Source organism: Corythoichthys intestinalis, chromosome 3, assembly GCF_030265065.1.
Source record: "Corythoichthys intestinalis isolate RoL2023-P3 chromosome 3, ASM3026506v1, whole genome shotgun sequence".
Taxonomy (NCBI): domain Eukaryota; kingdom Metazoa; phylum Chordata; class Actinopteri; order Syngnathiformes; family Syngnathidae; genus Corythoichthys; species Corythoichthys intestinalis.
In genome coordinates this window covers 9,413,523-9,435,441 of record NC_080397.1, presented here as the reverse complement: position 1 = coordinate 9,435,441, position 21,919 = coordinate 9,413,523, and the positions used below count along the sequence as shown (strand labels likewise).

Sequence of the window (21,919 nt, the reverse complement as noted above, 5' to 3'; positions counted from 1 at the left end):
TCACTGCTTGTTTAAAAGCCATTGAAACATATCTAAATAGGTTGTCATGCTTAAGTGATTCATTAAGGTCACTCAATGCAGCTGGTAATCTCTCGTCTCTACAATTCCTGTGCTTCTGCTGAAAATGAAGAAAACTTTAGCTGTACCTGAATTGCTGCGTGCCGGTCTGACACCTACTGAGATTGCAGCAAATCTGAGAATATCCAGATGTGCAGTCTACAAAGTTAAAAAGAAGCTGAAAGATATTGGAACAGCCTCACGAAAACCTGGGTCTGGAAGTGCCGATCTGTGCGGACCAAAAAGTTGATTGACAAGGTGATATGTGGCCACCCCAGAGTCCAGATCTCAATCCCCTGGATTATAGCATATGGGCAACTGTGGAGGACAGTGCCTGTAAAAAGCCACAAACTTCTGTGGCAGCCTTGGAGAGGTCCATTGTTAGATCTTGGGAAAAGATGACAGCATCCTACATAAAGAAGCGTTCCGCAGGCGCCTGGAGGCTGTTGTGACACTTAAGGGAGGACACATTGAAAAATAGAGTGTACTGTACATGTTCTTTACAATAATGTATAATTTGTGATTCAATTCTAATTCTAAGATGAATAAACATGGCATTTAAGTTGTATTATGGCAGTGTAAACTTTTTTTTGGGTCACCGTGTATAAGACATTGTTTTTTTCTCCTTGAGATGTTTAAAGCTTGGGAAATCTTTTTGTATCCAAATCCGGCTTTAAACTTCTCCACAACAGTATCTCAGACCTGCCTGGTGTGTTCCTTGGTTTTCATAATGCTCTCTGCACTTTAAACAGAACCCTGAGACTATCACAGAGCAGGTGCATTTATACGGAGACTTGATTACACACAGGTGGATTCTATTTATCATCATCGGTCATTTAGGACAACATTGGATCATTCAGAGATCCTCACTGAACTTCTGGAGTGAGTTTGCTGCACTGAAAGTAAAGGGGCCGAATAATATTGCACGCCCCACTTTTCAGTTTTTTATTTGTTAAAAAAGTTTAAATTATCCAATAAATTTTGTTCCACTTCACGATTGTGTCCCACTTGTTGTTGATTCTTGACAAAAAAATTAAAATTTTATATCTTTATGTTTGAAGCCTGAAATGTGGCGAAAGGTTGCAAGGTTCAAGGGGGCCGAATACTTTTGCAAGGCACTGTATGTGCTTACTTCTTATGATCTGAAGAAATTTTGTATAAAAGTGCTGCGAACAATCTTTAGTGTTTGTGAAGTGAGGCGGGCCACACTGTTGATTGCTAATAATCAGGGGTGAAAGTGGCTAGAATTTCTTGCAGGAACTCCCCGACGTGAAGGTCGCCACGGAGCCCGAAAATCTCAATTTTAACTACTTAAGAACATATGATGTATATTAAAATTGAAATCAATTTAAACATTTACTTTTGCTTCCTTTTTTCTTTTTTTTTTTTTTTTTTAATAATAAAGATATAAGTAACATACATTCAGAAAAATACAAATGACTTATATTATGCAGTGAAATGGAATATATTTTGGAGATCGCGCAAACATTGACTTTTTTAAATCAATAAGGAAATGAATAAGTAGCCTAACATAAATGAACAAATATAAGTCCAAAGTGCACATTGACAGCTAAGATGTTTTGAACCTCCCCATCGGGGCAAATGAACCTAAATATGAAAAATAAGCCTCCTCAACTTTTTCCTTGCTCTTAAAGATTTGATCCATTTTCTGTTGCATTGCCTGTTTTATCACATCAATTCAACAAACTTTTTTTTTGTTTGCTGTTCCAGAAAACATGCACATTTGAACCAATCAGAGCTAACTATCTCTGCTGATCACATGTCAGTATTACCCCTTTCCCACTGGCCAAAAAAACCCGTGTCAACCCGCTAACAATCGGCTTTTGGTGGCAGTGGGAAAGGTGCAGCGACCCGCCTCGACCCCTGTCAATCAACGCGCCAAGCGACCCGCGTTAAAATCACCTCGGCTCTGATCGCCATGTAGTGTGAAAGCAAAACCCCGGGTCAACAGTCAACACCCTAATCTACGTGGTGACGTAGGCTAGTACGTGATGCGTCATGACAAAAAACAAAAACCATGTGCTCTAGCCCGGATCCACATACGGCGAACAGTCGATGTAGCAGCGTTAGCAATAGCCATAACAGACGAAACAAAGGCTCTTCTCCTCCTCCTGTGACGTACACGACTCCTTTCAATTTCAAACCAAAATTTACGTCGCCTACGTTGCCTCAGCACAAGCACAGTGTTGATCCTTTGCTGCATTTCGACCATTTTGCGGGCAGTAAAATGCATGAAAACAGAGAACACAAACGGAAAGGAGGCTTCCATGTTGCTTTGCATTGTTAACTTCCTTGAACTGAATGAATTCGGTCGCACTTGTCGAAGCGCATCTTAGCGTGGTGACGTCACGCACCTTACGCACGGCTGAGGAGGGTTGGGGGTTAGACGGGTGAAAAAAATTTTTTTTTGAAAAGACGGCTTTTTTCGTCAATGGGAAAGGTGCCAAATGCCAATTGCTAGTGGGATGCATCGGCTTGGAAAAACGCGCGTTGACCCACTAGTTTCAGTGGGAAAGGGGTATATGTCAGCCAATTGAACGGATAAATGAATCCAGGCGTTTTGCTTTTCTGCGTGCATTCGCACATTGATGTGACTCATCATCGTCAGCCTCAGATAACTGTTGCAGCTGGGGAAACCTACATGCCGTCTGTGGAATAAAATAAATAATAAATATGGGTGGAAACGGATTACACTACACAAGGACTTTATTATGCTTGTTGTTAACACTTGTGTATGTAAATCTGATGTTGGTAGATTGTTTTCTTCTTGGAGCTGAAATGCATGTGTGGCAGCTGAGCATTTTTTTTTTTTACATAACGTTTTGACAGTAGCCGTATATTTTTGGAATCAAAGCACAGTGTACCGGAACAGCATTCCATCCCTGAATCTTATACCGGAACTGCGTTCCTGCCCTGAATCTTATACAGGAACTGCGTTCCTGACCGTTCTGGCCCACTTTAACCCCTGCTAATAATCTCTTAACAGGTACTACACATGAGAAAAACATCCTATTTGTGGTCCAAGTCCATCTGTGTTTCGTATTGACTTAACAATATTTGCAGCATTATCTATGATCACTGCTATGGATTGATTTGGCCTGCTTAATTTCCATTCAGTCATGGCGGTTTTTAATTCATCGATGTAGTATATGGACTACGCGTCCCATGATCACTCTGGGTTCACGCAGCCAATGTCCATGGGGATCTAACGTACCACATCGAGGTTGGTATTTGATGATATCTACTGTGTGTTGTCGTGCATTAGAAAAAGTTAACAAACGCCACAAAAGTCACATCTGCTCATTACAGCACAACACCAGCATTTCACAATTGACTTTCATAAACAGGACGAGTTTGAAGTACAGCGCTCTTAATTTGCCACTCGTTGTTCATTATGTAACCGTGAGTTAGGTCTCTGTGACCCATGTACAAGTGGTCATAGCATATTAGCTCACCCAAAATGCTGCCAAACGACAGATCTGTACAATATTGAAGTCGGCAAGCCGCCTCCTGAAGTTTCGGTGTTTCCTCACGAGCAATGATCTTGATCCGTGTGTGCCACAGGTCCCACCTTTCATGCATGAGTTTGAGCAGAACTAGCATGGGTTGTATGCGAGCGCACTTCTATGTTGACCCCCTTCCGGTTTATGGTGGTGACGTCACGCAGCCTTGTGGTCTAAAAATAGCATTCGTGCGGTACGCTACTGCCCAAGATTTGGACCTTATTGCCCTCGGTATTATTGTGCAGCCATTGAGGGATGTTTTTGTAAGCAAATCGTATGTCTCTATTGATTTAATTTATAGAATTGTTATGTGCTATTTGTCATTATTGTATTTTATTTTCTAATAGTGTATTAATAGTTGGACGGTAACAAATTAATGAATGTTAATTGTGAGAAGAACTATGGAGTGATTGGTGTTACACAAGAAAGCCCGCCCGTCTCATCAGACCATAGGACATGGTTCCAGTAATCCATGTGCTTTGTTGACATGTCTTCAGCAAACTGTTTGCGGGCTTTCTTGTGTATCGTCTTCAGAAGAGGCTTCCTCATGGGGTGACAGCCATGCACACCAATTTGATGTAGAGTGCGGCGTACGGTCTGAGCACAAACGGACTGACCCCCCACCTCTTCAATCTCTTCAGCAATGCTGACAGCACTCCTGTAATGAGTCACATGACATTTTGGAGGGAAAATGACAAGCACTACTCAATTTGGACATTTAGGGATGTTTTTTCAAAGGGGTGTACTTCTGTTGCCAGGGGTTTAGACATTAATGGCTATATTTTGAGTTATTTCGAGGGGAAAATAATTAACTGTATTATATAAGGATATTTTCTTTCTTTTTTGCATTTGCATTCCTGCCTTTTTTTAATTGGTCAAAGCCTTACAATCCCTCTCTCAACAATCAGAAATATCGTGGGAAGCAATGTGGGGAAGAAAGGTAGTAGTTGATCTTTTTCTTAACACCCTATTTTATTTCCCAACACTCAGAAGATATATCAATTGGTACCATTACGCACAGTCATGGTTGCACTTTCCATCATGCATTTGGGCAGAAGTTAAATGGCTGAATTATCATTTACTGAAAGCTCATAAAAATCCACTAGATGGCAATATTTAGTCACAATATACAAAGTCACATTTGTCCTTTAAGAAGTGCAAGTCTTTCTATTGGTGAATCCCTCTCACAGAAAGAATGCTAATAATGTAAATGCCATCTTGAGGATTTACTGTCATAATAAACAAATACAGTACTTATGTACTGTATGTTGAATGTATACAGTGGGGAGAACAAATATTTTATACACTGCCGATTTTGCTGGTTTTCCCACTTGCAAAGCATGTAGAGGTCTGTAATTTGCATCATAAGTTCTCTTCAACTGTGAGGGACAGAATCTAATACAAAAATACAGAAAATCACATTGTATGATTTTTAAATAATAAATTTGCATTTAATTGCATGAAATAAGTATTTGATAAATCACAAAAATCGAACTTAATATTTGGTACAGAAACCTTTGTTTGCTATTACAGATACCAAACGTTTCCTGTAGTCCTTGACAAGGTTTGGACACACTGCAGCAGGGATTTTGGGCCACTCCTTCATGCAGATCTTCTCCAGAGCCTTCAGGTTTCGGGGCTGCTGCCGGGCAACACGGACTTTCAGCTCCCTCCATAGATTTTCTATCGGGTTCAGATCTGGTGACTGGCTAGGCCACTCCAGGACCTTAAGATGCTTCTTACGGAGCCACTCTTTAGTTGCCTTGGCTGTGTGCTTTGGGTCGTTGTCATGCTGGAAGACTCAGCCACGACCCATCTTCAGGGCTCTCACTGAAGGAAGGAGGTTGTCAGCCAAGATCTGGCGATACATAGCCCCATCTATCCTCCCCTCAATACGGTGCAGTCGTCCTGTACCCTTGGCAGAGAAGCAGCCCCAAAAAATGCTGTTTCCTCCTCCATATTTCACGGTTGGGATGGTGTTCTTGGGGTTGTACTCATCCTTCTTTTTCCTCCAAACACGACGAGCCGAGTTCAGACCAAAAAGTTCCATTTTGGTCTCATCCGACCACATGACCTTCTCCCATTGCTCCTCTGGATGGTCCAAATGGTCAGTGGCAAACTTCAGACGTGTCTGGACATGCACTGGCTTCAGCAGCAGGACCTTGCGTGCCCTGTAGGATTTTAATCCATGACGGCATAATGTGTTTCCGATGGTTTTCTTTGAGACTGTGGTTCCAGCTCTCTTCAGGTCATTGACCGGGTCCTGCCATGTAGTTCTGGGCTGATCCCTCACCTTCCTCATGATTAGTGATGCTCCACGAGGTGAGATCTTGCGTGGAGCCCCAGAACGAGTCAGATTGAATGTCAACTTGAACTTCTTCCATTTTCTAATAATCGCTCCAACAGTTGTTACCTTCTCACCAAGCTGCTTGCTTATTTTCCTGTAGCCCATCCCAGCCTTGTGCAGGTCTATTATTTTATCCCTGATGTCCTTACACAGCTCTTTGATCTTGGCCATTGTAGAGAGGTTGGAGTTTGTTTGAGCATGTGAACAGGTCACACACACATCTTTTATACATGTAACAACTTCAAACAGGTGGAGTTACTTCCGGTAATGAGTGGAGAACAGGAGGGGTTCTTAAAAAAGAACTAAGAGCCGAAATATTTACTAGCTGGTAATGTATCAAATACTTATTTCATGCAGTTAAATACAAATTTATTATTCAAAAATTATACAATGTGATTTTCTGGATTTTTGTATTAGATTCCGTCCCTCACAGTTGAAGAGAACTGACAAATTACAGACCTCAACATGGCTTGCAAGTGGGAAAATCAGCAAAATCGGCAGTGTATCAAATACTTGTTCTCCCCACTGTATAGTCGTCAGAGTTTTATTCATTTTTTTCTTAATGCATTGCCAAAATGTATATGATCGGGAAAAATTATCGGGAATGATTGGAACTGAATCGGGAGCAAAAAAAAAAGCAATCAGATCGGGAAATATCGGGATCGGCAGATACTCAAACTAAAACGATCGGGATCGGATCGGGAGCAAAAAAACATGATCGGAACAACCCTAGTTCCTATGGTCCCAAGCATGTGTGGCGGCGACCAGGTGAGGAGTATAAAGATAAGTGTTTCATGCCTACAGTCAAGCATGGTGGTGGGAATGACCCCCCCACCACCACCACCTCTTTAATCTCTGCAGCAATGCTGACAACAGTCCTGTAACGAGTCACATGACATTTTGGAGGGAAAATGACAAGCAGTACTCAATTTGGACATTTAGGGATGTACGTAGTTCCCATACGGTGTACTCACTTTTGTTGCCAGGGGTTTGGATATTAATGGCTATATTTTGAGTTATTTTATGGGGGAAATTAACTATTATATTAGCTGCACACAGACTACTTTTCATTGTGTCAAAGTGTCATTTTCTCAGGGTTGTCCCATGAAAATCTATACTTAAATATCTGCAGAAATGTGAGGGGTGTACTCACTTTTGTCATACACTGTATATCTTAACATTTTTAAATAAAGTACAGTATTTTTTTTTTTTAATTGACACAGCATATGTCTATTTTTTACAGAATATTTTGGTGTATCTCCTCCCAGTTTCATCGACTTCAAAGTGTTATTTATTGTGACTGGAGATGAAAATGTTATTTTTTTTCTGTCTATTAGGTCAGTGGGACCTGATGGCCTTCATCCACTCATTTAATCTGGGAAGTCCTGTGGCCCAAGTACAGTTTCTCACACAAAACTACAAAGACTGAAACTCTCATCAAATGTGTCCTGAGCCTGCGTGGTGATGAGCAATCAACTGGAGCTGAATTACCATTTATTCTTTCAAGTTTGCACTTTACACTATAAGAAGATTAAATCTCTCTATCATTGCATTAGAGCAAGGGTTTCTCTTTGTATTTCCCCTCTTGCTGGGTTTTGATGATCACATGATCCCATTCTGTAAGATTTGGGGGATAGGCTTCAGCCCCGCCGGGGATTTCTTATTAGTTTCCGAGCACTGTCGACAAGAAAAGGAAAAGGGCCTCTGATATCACAAGCCGGTGTGGAAAAAGTTGCTTCTAAATCAGGGGCGGAAACACGTCAGGGCCAAAAAAAGGAAGTAGGAGGTGAAACCGAGACCGCAACATAACCGGATGCTGCAGTGGAACTAAAAGTGACAGGATGGCAAGGTGGGGAGGGCCTTATTTGATGAAGGGAACTTACCATGTTTTTATTTTTTGTTTACATATTTCCACTGACCACTCTCAATTGGAAACATTAGTGCAACTTCCAGCAAAGTACTCATTGATTTCCTGTAGTAAAAGCCCCTCCATCTAAACACGTCCTTGACTTTGAACCCATTTTGATCTTTGGAAAGTTGCGCAAGAGATCCACCTAGCAGGTCAACTTTTCAACCCTTCTACTTGCTGATACTTCTTTGTAGAGGTGTGGGTCAGTGTAGCCCCTCCTGAAGAAGTAGTATTGGTTTCTAACTAGCACCTCTCCTCAGGGAGGGGTTTGTATCAATACCCCAGATGTCCATCAAGGACTTTGATGTTGAGATGATCAATCTTTGGTTGGTCCTTTTATTGACCCTAGTTTGGTGTCTCCTCAGTGGTCCAGGCAGGAGTAGGTAACGTTCCTTTGGTGGTTAAGCCAGCCTTGGTAAACACCCGTGTGCCCTCCTGATGAACCCTCAGAGATCATTGATCAATTTGTCCCGCGGCCGCTTTGTTTGCTTCCTGGACTTAACGGTGAAAGCTCTGCAAACAAAACAACTGGTTAGTATCCATCACATGGAACATCCCTCACCACCTTGATTTTACCTATCAAACCTTTTCATAATTGGCAAGATGGCTGTAATTCCACATTCATTGTGCAAGATGCCAAGTGGAAGAGAATTATTCCCCTTTTACTTGGAAAGCATCAGCAATCTGGTGTATTGCCAAGATTTTGACTTAAAAATCAAAACAGCGCTTCGCTTCCATTAATATCTCGACGCCTTGCTGCCAAAAACTACTGGATTTGTCATTCAGCTTCCACGAATGTGTTTTATTTTTATTTCAATTGTCAGGACTGACAGCTGTCTGTTGGCAACACACGTTACCCTTGAGAATATGGCAAATGTAATATATTCAAATTTACCTTAATTAAAATGAATCTTTAATCAATTCCATTGCCTAACCGGGACAGACGTGATCTCATATGTGCAATGACTTTCTTTTCCACTGTTAAAGAGCGGGCTTGATTTCACTGGAGAATTGGAAATGTAAACGCCACATAAACACACCTTATTGTGAAGACGTGTTTCACTAAGCATTGACCTGCCTTGACTGTACTGTGGGATTGAATGTTGTCTTCCAGGTAAATTCACCTATATATCCAACGCTTTTTTCTGCTCATCAACATTAAACACTGAATAATGTTCAAGGCATCTCCTCTGGCTGTGTGATATAAAAACTCGTTTCTCATTGAAAGGGATGGAATGTGAAATACAGTTATGTTAACTCAACAACTCATTGGGTGCCATTGACGGCGCATAGACTTCATAATGATATTGAAGGGACATAATCCCCAGACACTGCGCCACGCCTTCAAGCAGGGACGTCCCACACACTGCCTCAGTCGGTCGAAGTCTGTCGCAGTTATTCTCAAACATGCAGCGATCCAACGCCGGATTTTCAGTAGGTTGAAAAAGTACAAAAGCTGGACCTCATACAAACAGGAAGGACTGTCTCAGGAGTGATTTGTTCGAGGATTCAAGGTAATTATTGTATTTTTCGTACCATGCATGCATTTTGAAATCAATGGGAGAAATTAACCGCTACGGCATTGACGGTCATAATTCGCAATATTTATGTAAAATAAATGCTAACCGCCCAGTTTTTTACTTTTAACCAAGAATCCAGACTGTTTTACGTTCATATTTATAAATAATTGAGGGATTTAAGCATTTATTCGCAAGAATTTTCAATGAGCTCCTTGTGGTGATAAGGCGGCGCCACTTTGGCTTAAAGACGAGCAGCACATTCGACATATTAACCTAAAATAAATGCTAACTGCCCGTTTTTTTTTTTTTTTTTAGCTTTCAACCAAGAATTGAGACCATTTTACGTCCATATCTATAAAGAATTCAGGGATTTAAGCATTTATTCACAAGAATTTTCAACGTAAAAAGCTCTTTGTGTTTCCTCTCGGTCAGCTTTGGTGGAGATAGGCCCCCTATTAATCGGCACCGCGGCCCGTGTCCTGTCAATATATTATCATGTCTATGGACGGCGCTAGACCTCCAATCCATTTTACATGGGAGGGCTTGCAGCGATCATTTGCTGAAAAGTGGGCATTCAATGCCAGCCATTTCAGATGAAATGGATTTGGCGTCCGTCAATTTGAATGTCTGTAATTAAAAATCTACTTCGTGGGGGCATCACCAGAGTGTATTTGTTTTATGATTATATGTTAAATGTGTGTGTGTATATTTATATATATATATATATATATATATATATACACACACACACACACATTAGGGTTGTCAAAATTGTCGCGTTAACGGGCAGTACTCAATTTTTTAAATTTGTCACGTTAAAATATTTGACGCAATTAACGCACATGACCCGCTCAGATTAGAATGACAGCAGTAATGTCCACTTGTTACTTGTTTTTTTTTTTGTTTTTTTTTGTTTTTTTTTTTTGGCGCCCTCTGCTGGCGCTTGGGTCTAAATAATTTTATGGGTTTGGGGAGTGAGCATGGTGTAATTACATCAACAATGGCGAGCTACTAGTTTATTTTTTTATTGAAAATTTTACAAATTTTGATAGAACGAAAACATTAAGAGGGGTTTTAATATAAAATTTCTAAAACTTGTACTAACATTTATCTTTTAAGAACAAGTTTTTCTATCCATGGATCGCTTTAAGAGAATATTAATAATGTTAATGCCATCTTGTTGATTTGTTATAATAAACAAATACAGTACTTATGTACTGTATGTTGAATGTATATATCCGTCTTGTCTTATCTTTTCATTCCAACAATAATTTACAGAAAAATAGGGCATATTTTATAGATGGTTTGAATTGCGATTAATTACGATTAATTAATTTTTAAGCTGTAATTAACACGATTAAAAAATGTTATCGTTTGACAGCCCTAATATATATATACATATGTATGTACAGTGGTACCTCTACATACGAAGTTAATCCGTTCCAGGACCTTGTTTGTAAGTCGAAATGGTCGTATGTCGAGCAGGATTTTCCCATAGGAATACATTATAATTCCATTAATTCATTCCACAGCCCAAAAACCTTCACTAAATTCTTAAAAAATACTGCTGGTACTATTACAAATGGCAATTACACATAGCAAAACAAATAAATTATAAATCAAACTCGGAATAATAATAATAATTCCTGTATTAATGTAACGAATCGGGTTCTAATGTGGCGGACGTTTTTTGCTGACCCTGAACGCACCGCGGGGCTGACGTGCCAGAGACAGACCGGTGAGCTTGAGTTTCACTTTCACTTTGAATGTTTTCTTGAGAACACCGTCAATCGGGAATGGGACGTACTACGTCATTGTTTGGACGCGCCTCCATGCTGGCAATATGATTCACTTCCGGGTCGGCAGACTCAATGCGGATTGTAACGTGTGGTGGTGCTAAGCTAACTCTTTCGGTGTTTTAGAAAGAAATTATGGGTGTGTATTGTTGTGTTACCGGGTGCAACAGCTTCTCCTACGACTAAAAAAAAGGGCGAAAAGGGCGAGGAAAACTGGACTCACTTTTCACCGTTTTCCTGCATGGAGGACCAAATATCAGATCACGAAGGCACGACGGATGGCTGGGGCGCAGCGGTTCGTTGGAAAAGCATTTCTCTTGATCATATTTCTGCTGGAATGAGAGTGTATTCCCCTCATCTCTACTCTTGTAAGTTGAACGATTTATCCGTTTTGATTTCAATACGTTTTTTTTTTTTTTTTTTTTTTTTTTACTGTTGTGTAAATCTGCCTCGGTAGCAATGCTAACCTTCTCCTCCTCCTCACCTACCTGTTGTGTTACTAGGAAAACCTGCATATGAAATGCTGACAACACATCCCGATTGGTCACCATATCTCTTCTTGGGTTATTCTGAGGTCAAGCGCACCACATCGGAGCGTTATGAGAGGTTGGAAAGGCGAAGAGTGCACGCTGAAACTTCAGTTTGCTCTGCTCTTACAAACACGATCCCAAGTGTTGTTGTGAAAAGTCAATAAAATATGAATACCAAAACATGACTTGAACAACTTCTTGACAAACTGTAACTGCTTGTTGTTTACTTCAGGTCTTCATAATAAACAGGTGTAATAATTACAAAGTCAGGTGACTTAATTTTGTTATTCTATTTGGAATATGCATTGACAATTTTTGGACAGTGTTGTAGACAAGAACTGGGACTGATAAGTTGCAATAGATTTATTTCAAGTAATGCAATTTCTCCAATACGATATTTGAATTGACAGTTTAAAATCTTTAAATTAGTGCAAACAAGGCCCACCCTCTGACGGTGGCAGCAAATATTATATAATTATAAGTAATACACAAATACAAGATCACAATAAACGTGTCTTTGTCAAAGCAGTTTAAAACACTATTTACTGGCCTTGGGTAAATTGCCAGACAGGATAAATATGTGCTTTAAAGTTCTTGCATTTCCATTTTAAGTATTGCAAGTACTAGTCTCCAACACAGTATTTGAACTGACAGTTTAAAATCCTTTTAGTACAAAATGGCCCACACTCTGGCAGGGGGCAGCAAATATTATAATACATAATACATTATAAAAAGCTATATATTATATAAATACAAGATCACAACAAAACCTGTATTTTTTCAAAGCAGTTAAAAAACATCCAGTGGCCTTAGGTAAATAAAGGTGTATAAATATGTACTTTACAGTTCTTGCATTTCTATTTTAGGTATTGCAACTTTTCCAACACTATTTGAATTGACAGTCTAAAGTCTCCATAAGTGCAAATAAGAATATTATAATTTAAAAATAATAATAGAATATATAAATTCAACATTACAATGAAACGTGTCTTTGTCAAAGTGGTTTAAAAAAAAAAAAAAAAAGACAATAATACGTCACTGGCCATAGTTAAATAGCCAGGCAGAATAAATATGTGCATTAAAGTTCTTGCATTTTCACAAGTTAAAAGCCCGCAGTTCATCGACGAGAAGGGCAGACCCAGATGGCGTCTGCTGCAGGGGCTTGTTTGAGTCCGACACAGGACAAATGGAACCATTCCATTGAACAAATTTTCTTCGTCAAATGATCCAAGAAGAGAGATGGTGACCAATCGGGATGTGTTGTCAGCAGGTTTACCTAGGAACACAACAGGTAGGTGAGTCGTAGTAGGCGAGCATTGCTACCGAGGCAGATTTACACAACGGTGTAAAAAAACAAAAACGTATTGAAACCAAAAGTGGATAAAGCGTTCAACTTACAAGAGTAGAGATGACAGGAACACACTCTCATTCCAGCAGAAATATGATCATAAATGCTTTTCCGACGAACCGCTGCAATCCAGCCATCCGTCGTACCTTCGTGATCTGATATTTGGTCCTCCATGCAGGAAAACGGTGAAAAGTGAGTCCATTTTTCCTAACCCCTTTTTTTGTCGTAGGAGACGCTGTTGCACCCGGTAACGCAACAATAAGCACCCATATTTTCTTTCTAAAACACCGAAAGAGTTAGCTTAGCACTACCACACGTTACAATCCGCATTGACTCTGCCGGCCCGGAAGTGAATCATATTGCCAGCATGGAGGCGCGTCCAAACAATGACGTAGTACGTCCCATTCCCTATTGCGGCAGACAGAAGGTGTTTTTGTTTTGAATAAGTTGTGAAATAAATGATAAAAACGTGGCGAAGTTGGCGATTTCTCTGGAGATGTTACCACAATAAGAATTGTCAGCTTAATTTATAAAGACTGGCGAACGATGGTCTGAGGAGGACCGTGGAGATGTATTGTTGAGCCATTTCACGGATGCCCACCCTACGCTCATATTTTTCTGTCATTTGCATCTTCATTTAGGAGGCAAGCGTCAACTTTTTCCTTGTTTCACCACCTGTACCAACCTTTTCTGAAACCAGTGTTGATTTGTCACACAAGAAAATCCGCCGTGCATTCGTCTGCGGTGCTGCCATTGTCGTCGTATTTCAAGCATGTCGTCGGATGTAGAAACAAATGGCGAGTCAAATTTTACGTTGGATGTCGAAAAGTTCGCGTGTCGAAGCGATCGTATGTAGAGGTACCACTGTATATATATATATATATATATAAGTATATTCAGTTTTATTAAACTTGTTATTTAGTAACATGTTATTTATAAGTTTATTTAAAAAATATTTTTTAAACTGTAATGATGGATGATAATCTGGACATCGCATTTTAGGTCAGGTAAGCCACCTTTATATATATATACAGTGGGGAGAACAAGTATTTGATACACTGCTAATGGGTTTTCCCATTGGCAGTGTATCAAATACTTGTTCTCCCCACTGTATGTGTGTGTGTGTATGTAAGAAACATGTTTGTACGTATGTATATGTACTGTATGTGTGGGTGTGTATATACGTATGTTTTTGATAATTTACAAAAAAAGTCAAATATTAAAAGAATTTATATTATTGTATTTACATATACTAGTATATTTTTAAGCAATATTAGGAAACTTTTCAACCTTTATAAAATATTTTCATAACATTTGTGATATGTCGACTGTTGAATGACACCTGTATTATGGCCTGAGAGAGTTGGCTGCTGAGGCTGAAGTCTGCTCTCTGAGTCCTACGGTTTAGGTTTTATTAACATTCATTCATAAAAATTACAAGTACATAAATATAAAAGAATGTGTTGTTGGTGGGCATGACAACAGCATTATTCTGTTATTATTTTTAATTCTATAATATTGTTTTCACGAAAATTTTACAAATGTGTTAAAGAAGCACAACGGAAGTTTTGGTTGATTTTAGTGGCGCAGGTGGAAAAAAGTAGTTTTTTGCCTTAAAGCAACACGGGGTAACTTTTCAACCCTTAAAATTTTTCATCAAATGTGTGATATGTCGACTGACAACTAGTTGAATGACACCTCTTTTATATCTTGAGGGGGTCTTTATCGCTTTCACTGGCACTAATTAACTTTGAGGAGGCTGGCAGGAACCCTGCCACACAAAAAAACTACAAATGTGCGGACTGCTTTATGGCATAAATCACTTCCGTTTTCCCCATTCGTCATAAAGACGGAACTTGATGCGAAAGATTTCGCACAAATTCTGCAGAGCAACAAAAGAGGCGAAAAGTTTTGTCCGAGGAGACAACAAAAGAAAAAGGGAGACTAGCAGGATAAAAGGATAAGCAAGAATAAACACTGGCACGGCTTTCACTCCCTGGCGTGACACCTCACCCGAATGGGGGGCACTCATCAAATGTTTATTTTCAACCCCGTCATATGATATTGTTTAGCCACAACTGGATTCATTACCTCGTCACTATTCATCTTTCACACAGCCGCTGGAAACAGAAATGTCATTCAATCCAACTGCAGGCGACTGGGAGATCAGGATTACAATATTGTGCACTAGTCCTCATGGGAAATGCAGTCTTCCTTAAAGCAACACTTTGCAGTTTTTCAGTTTGGTCGATTCTGTCGCGCAAATGCGGTAGTGTTTTGCGTTAAGGAAAACTGCGTTTCCCATGAGGATCAGCGCTGCGTTTCCTATGAGGACCTTGCCTGGCACAGCCAGACTATTCTCCCTGTATTTTTCAAACACTGTGAGAAATAGTCTGGTACCCAGCCCATTAACGGCCTCTCGAGCAAGGTACAAAATCAATCGTCCAATCAGATTAGTTTATTTGCGTGACGTGTTCTTAACGAGTAACCTCACTCATGCGCGCCGAAAGTTTTGTCTACATCAACACAGATGGCGAACGGGAGAGCCGAGAATATGTTCCAATCTGCAACAAAACCAGTTTTAAATTACCAAAAACACATCGAAACAAGTCATTGACAACAGTCAACATGGCTCGCACTAGCTATGTTGAATAAACTTCTCCATTCTCCGCTCACGCTAATTACTTGTTGCTTTAACAACGTCACGTCTGCCCGTCGCTGATTGGTCCACTCCGCTGTCTGTTTGCTGTGGCTTGCTCTGCCCTCGGAATTAGAATCGCCGGACGGTCGCTAGACTTAATCGCTGAAACAGCGGTGAGCCTGGTATAACAGGCAAATGAGGACCAGCACACACCAGACAATGTCATAAAATCATCAGTGAATCAAAAATCTATCACTCGGTCGCCTGCAGATGGAATAAACATTTCAGTTTCCAGCAGATGTGTGAAGGATGAATAGTAATAAGGTAATGAATCCAGTTGTGGCTAAACAATATCAAAATATGGTTCGCAACCGTGCAGCCTAATGGGCTAATCCCCCCACCCCACCCGAACTCATCAGCGCTTTAGAATTCAGTTGGGCGTCACGCCAATGAGTTACGGGCCGGGCCAATGTTTATTCTGTATATCCTAGTAGCCTTTCTTTTTTCTTACCTCCTCAGACAATACTTTTTGCCCATTGTTGCTCTGCCGTCTTTGCAGCAGTCGCGCGAAAGCATTCGCATCGACCTCATAATGAATGGTGAAAGGGGGAAGTGACGTATGTAACACATGAGCATAATGCAGTCAGCACATTTGTAGTTTTTGTGGTGTGTTGCAGGCTTCCTGTCCTGCCACCCTCCTCAAAGTTAATTAGTGCCGGTGAAAGTGATACAGGCCCCTCAAGATATGTAGGAGGTGACATTCAACTAGTTGTCAGTCGACATACTATCACAAATGCTATGAAAATATTTTGTTAAGGTTGAATAGTTATCTAGTGTTAGTGTAGGGAAATTTAAAAAACACCGCTTTTGTCCACCTGCGCCGCTAGAATCGACCAAAACTGTTCCCTTTTGTTGCTTTAATACATTTGTAAAAATTTCATGAAAACAATATTACAGAAGTGAAAATAATAACATAATAATGCTGTGGTTATGCCCCCAACAACTCATTAATTTATGTTAATAGAATATATATATGTACATCTGATGCTTATGAATGAATGTTCATAAAATGCAAATGTGGGCGGACTCAGACAGCAGACTTCAGCCTCAGCAGCCAAATTCAAAGCCATATATCGCCATATTATTACAAGCTATAGCAAAATTCCTTTTCCCGACCTCTGTGACTTTGACTTGATTACACCACAAGTTAATCACCTCTTTCATTTCATAATACAAACATAACATAAAAGTTTGATAATGACTCCTTTATTCATTCTTGAGTTATCTTGAACACAAACCGAATTACATTGTCTCAATACTCATTGCCTGCCATTGACCGTGATAGACGTCCTTTAAATTGAGAGCACTGGCTGAGAATGCTCATCTTTTCGCGCAATGTTGCTGTCAACCTCTCCCAATCAAAATGGATTGGACATCTAGCACCGCCAATGGCAGGGTGTTCAATGAGTGCCGTCTCAAGTGCCCTTTCAAAGGTCAACTATTGACAAGTTTTGACTTCTACATGTCATCTACAGTTTGTCAATGATATAAGACAAAAGTACAAATGATGATATTGTTATAACATCAATTTTACACTCGTTGTGAGAAACTGCTTTAGCCTCCAGTTGAGGCTTGGAAAAAGAAAAATGATTTGACTATACATATACAGTAACTGGCTTTTCCATGAGCTGTATAGGGTGACTGCTTCCATGGTAGCCCTGTGTGCAAATGAGTGTGCTGTAGTAAAACACCGCCCTGGAAATAGGCTTACAACAGATACAGGTCAGACAAACTGCCTGAGCTGGCCAACTTTCCAAGCAAAGGATCACCGGGATTCCACCTCTCTTGACGGAAGATGATACTTGTTGTACTCGATGGTAATCAGAAAGCTTGCACTCATTTGTTTGCAATGATAAACACAACTATCGTGTTTCCTCAGATAGTTACCCCTACTTAAGTGTTGTCCACTTGAGGAAATAAACACCTCTCCCCAAATAGATGCTTCCTTTCAGGGGAAATAAAAGGTGGTAAATGAATTGATGGTAGCCAAAACACCTGCAATCGCAAGGGCATGTTTCTCTTGATGAGGCTCATCTACTGGTTGTTCTGAATAGTTTTCTCTAAACGGTATGAATAATCTTTATTTGGTCGAATTTCCAAGCAAGATTTAGCGTCAAACTTTGCGTCTTAAGCTCGATACCCATCAACAGTTTGAAAAGTAAGAAAAACTTAACACCAGCCACCATTGTAGTTAAGGTTTCTTTTGGAAGGGCATTAGGGCCGCCTACTACAATTGAAACGACTCATGAAATGAATCGACAACTGTTTTGAGAATCGATTTTTTGTTTGTTTCCCACAGGAAAGCTAAGAATGGTCCAAGTACTTCTTTGAGCCTCTTCATAGCAAATGTTCTCATACATATTTTTCATTTGTATTTTATTTTAAAAAATTAATACAAAAAGGAGAAAAACAGTTACGGAAATGGTATATACATTTTTAATTTCTTAAGCTTAAAAATATCCGTTTTTATGATGTATATTTTTTATTAGAAAACAAAAAAAGGTGAAAAACAGTCAATATTCTCCATTTTATTATTTTATTATAAGGGTAAAACACTAAATATTGTATTTTCATTGAATTTTTAATATTTCATTCAAAAGTGACTAGAATAAATATACTCTGATTTCTCTAGTCCTTGATTTTTTTTCTTGAGAATGACATAAGTTTTTTTTAACCCTTTCAGACCCGCATTTGTTTCTGCTGGGCAAAAAAAAAAAAAATCTGATTTTTACTCGATTCCAGAAGAAAGTGCCATTGTTTTGGTCGGGGATATTTCATGCTTTTATTGGTCATTTTTAATGTTAATGTTACATTGCCTCTTTGAAGTTGTGTTTTGTCTCAACCATTTTCAAAGGGCCAAAAATAGAAAAGGGGGACGGCTAAACAACATGATTTGATTTCGATGGGTAAAGTTTCTTCCAGTTATGTCCCAAAAGTGGCAATAGCAACTAAATTCAGTGTATTTATTGAGTTAGAGGTGCAAACGCGTCATGTCCTCCTTCAGCATGCTCAGGTCTGAAGGGGTTAAATTCTGAAATGGGTAGAGCAGCCAAAAATTTTACTCAAGAGTAGCTTTACTTCAAAATAATATATTACTCAAGTTAAATTAGTCCTCCAAAATACTCAAGTATAAACTCAAGTAATACTCAAGTAATGAATAACATTGTAACGGCTTATAATTTGGTTGGAATTTTTTTTTTTTTTTTTAACTGGTATTTTTTTTCTTGGCACAAAGTTATCTATATAGACTTGATATAATGATGCTGTACAATAACCAATTACATAACGACATCAAGCCAAAGAAATACAATAATAATAATTGAATTCCGACGAGAGAAAAACATTACATAAGTGAAGCATTATACATCCAAAGAGCATGACTTCCCTCTGGTGGAGAAAATAGTTCCTAGTTTGAATAGTGCAGAGTTCCTTCATAATTACAATTTTGAAATTAAATAATCAATCTGCACCAAATAAAAACTGGGAGAGAGGATAAAATCGAGTCATGTTGAGGGCAGCGTTCTATATCAAATTTTTAATTTTTTTACGGTGCCTAAAGACACCACATTATTGAACAGGCTGGCGTGAAGACTGAATGGCAAGCTTGCGTCTGATAGGTATAATGGGGCCATGTGATTTTTGTTGCAACGTCTCATTGGTGAAATTACCCTTGGCATCGCAGGCAAAAAAAAAAATACTAAGTGTAGTATATCGAATAAACAGGAAAACGACTCTTATGTAGCCCAAAGTAGCGGAGTAAGATGAGCGTTTTTTTTTCTTCACAAATCTACTCAACTAAAAAGTACAGCTTAGTAAAACTACTCTTAGAAGTACATTTCTCAAAAAGTTAAGTAAAATTGTTAAAAATTGTGATTAAATTTGATCATAAATTTCATAACTTATTGACATGTCACGGGAAACGGGGCCGATTCGTAGGGGGTCGATTTTCGAAAACTTCAAATTCAAATTTTTTTCAAAACCAAAGCTGCTGCCGACCTAAAACCAAAACCGGCACCTGCCTTAGCCATATATGAGTCTCCATGAGCAACGGCAAAAAAAATTTCAAAATTGTTCCCTTATAAAATTCCGATTAATTATTTTTTATGTAATAAAATTGGCCATAAAATTCTCAGATTTTATACTAAATGCACAAAAATCACCAAATGCAGGGATAATCACCTATATTTTCAGGATCAATCGTAATTTTTGCTCAAAATACCAACTTATATTTCTTTTATTTACTGCATGTTTTCAACAGCTAATAAATCACTCAATTTTCACATCAGAAATAAATCACTCAATTTTCACATCAGAAACTTAAAACTTCAGGAAAGCATGCACAATCAATTATAATATTTGAATAGATTACTAATTCTAGATACAATCACAACTTTTTATCAATTAGAACAGCCCTTTTTTTGTCATTTTACTCGTCCTTAAGTTCACTGTGGCGCAGCTTTACTACAACAAAGAGCTTTTTAGGTTGAAATTCTTGTGAATAAATGCTTAAATCCCTGAATTCTTTATAGATATGAACGTAAAACCGTCTAAAAGCAAAAGAAACCGTGCAGATAGTATTTATTTTACGTAAATATGGCGACTGTGCGGCTCATCTTTAAGTTCACTGTGTCTGCCTTACCACAAGTCCACAGTAAAGAGCTTTTTACCTTGAAATTCTTGTGAATAACTGCTTAAATCTCTGAATTCTTTATAGATATGGACGAAAAACAGTCTCGATTCTTGGTTAAAAGCAACAACAAAAAAAGGGGGGGGGGCAATTTGAATTTACTTAAATCTGTCGAAGAATGATGCTAGTCTTTTAGCTCTTTATTATACTGTAAGTGGGCTGGCCCAATGGCTTTTTCCGTTCAAATTTCTTGTGACTAAATGCTTAAATCACTGAATTCTTTATAGATATGGATGCAAAACTGTCTCGATTCTTTGTTAAAAGAGCAAAAAAACGGGCACTTACGTATCTATTCTACATATATATGTTGAAGAATGACGCCAATGCCGTCGCGGTTCCCATTCTTGTATTGTTTTTTTTTTCCCACAAGGTTTCAAAATGCATGCATGGTACGAAAAATATAATATTTACCTTGAATCCTCGAACAAATCACTCCTGAGACAATCCTTCCTGTTTTATGCAGTACAGCTTTCGTATTTATTCAAAAATCCAAGCTTAAATCCGACATGAGTGTGCCGTCTTCGGCTATTACTAAATGAAGCTTGGCCCCCTATGATAAGGCGTGACGCAAAGATGACGAAGTGTCAGGTCAATAGATTATGAAGTCTATGATTTGATTTTAATTTTTTTTAAAAAAATAATAATTGAATTTTGCAGGCCACAATGAATGATGTGGTTGGGCCGAATTTGGCCCCCGGGCCGCAAGTTTAAACCGCTACAAGTCATTTCCAAAAAATAAATATACCATTTAAAAAATGGTTTAGTACAGATCATGCAAACAAAATTAAGCAGTATGCATGGGCTCTATAAGGAATTTTATTTACAAATGTGTACTAAGGAGTTACACAATTTGAAATTTTGTGCTATCTTCAGTCTAATCCAATAGACACCTGTAAAATAATCTAATTGAATCACTTGTTTGTGCTGTTGAGTTAAATGGCATGCCAAGGACTGGGAGAATGCTGATCCAGGCTCTGGTGTAACTGGTAAACAGCACACACATGGCACTGCTTGAATTTGAGTAAGCCCCCCAAACACAGAGCATGATTCAGACCAACCTACACACTCTCTTTACAAACTGCTGCTTCATTGAGAAGCTATTATTAATTTTTTCATAACTCTGAATCTTCTCATTTCTTTGGCATTCTTGTGGAGGCGGGGAAGCACAATTTGTCATCTCAAACCCTAACATAAATAGACACTATTACTATTATGTTGACATACGGTGTTTCTAGAGTAGACTATATACAATATAAGGAAAGGAGAAGTTGTTCTTGTGATATTTTTAAACTTGTTGCGTTTCCCACAACTTAGCGAAATCGGCGCCGTGACGTTTTGTCTACAGTCATCTTGTCTGCGGCGAGATCACTTTTCCACAACTACGACTTCACCCGGAACCTGTCCATATTGGGCTGACGAGGGGGCGTGGCCGGAGGCCTCCTTATATGGAGTTTCCACGTTACGGCCGTCACGTGGGCCGACTCAAACCCTGCAGCCAGG

The 21,919-nt window shown here is 39.1% G+C and overlaps 1 protein-coding gene across 2 annotated transcripts in view; it reads left to right on the top strand.

Annotated features, from left to right (window-relative positions):
- LOC130912986 (phosphatidylethanolamine-binding protein 4) overlaps window positions 1-9,017 on the top strand; it is a 161,591-nt gene extending 152,574 nt beyond the window's left edge. For both annotated transcript variants that reach the window (XM_057831203.1, XM_057831205.1), the window contains exon 7: window positions 7,266-9,017. In XM_057831203.1, the coding sequence (XP_057687186.1) occupies window positions 7,266-7,357 (92 nt within the window). In that variant the 3' untranslated portion in view covers window positions 7,358-9,017. The remainder of the gene's footprint in view (window positions 1-7,265) is intronic.
- Window positions 9,018-21,919: the final 12,902 nt, after the last annotated feature.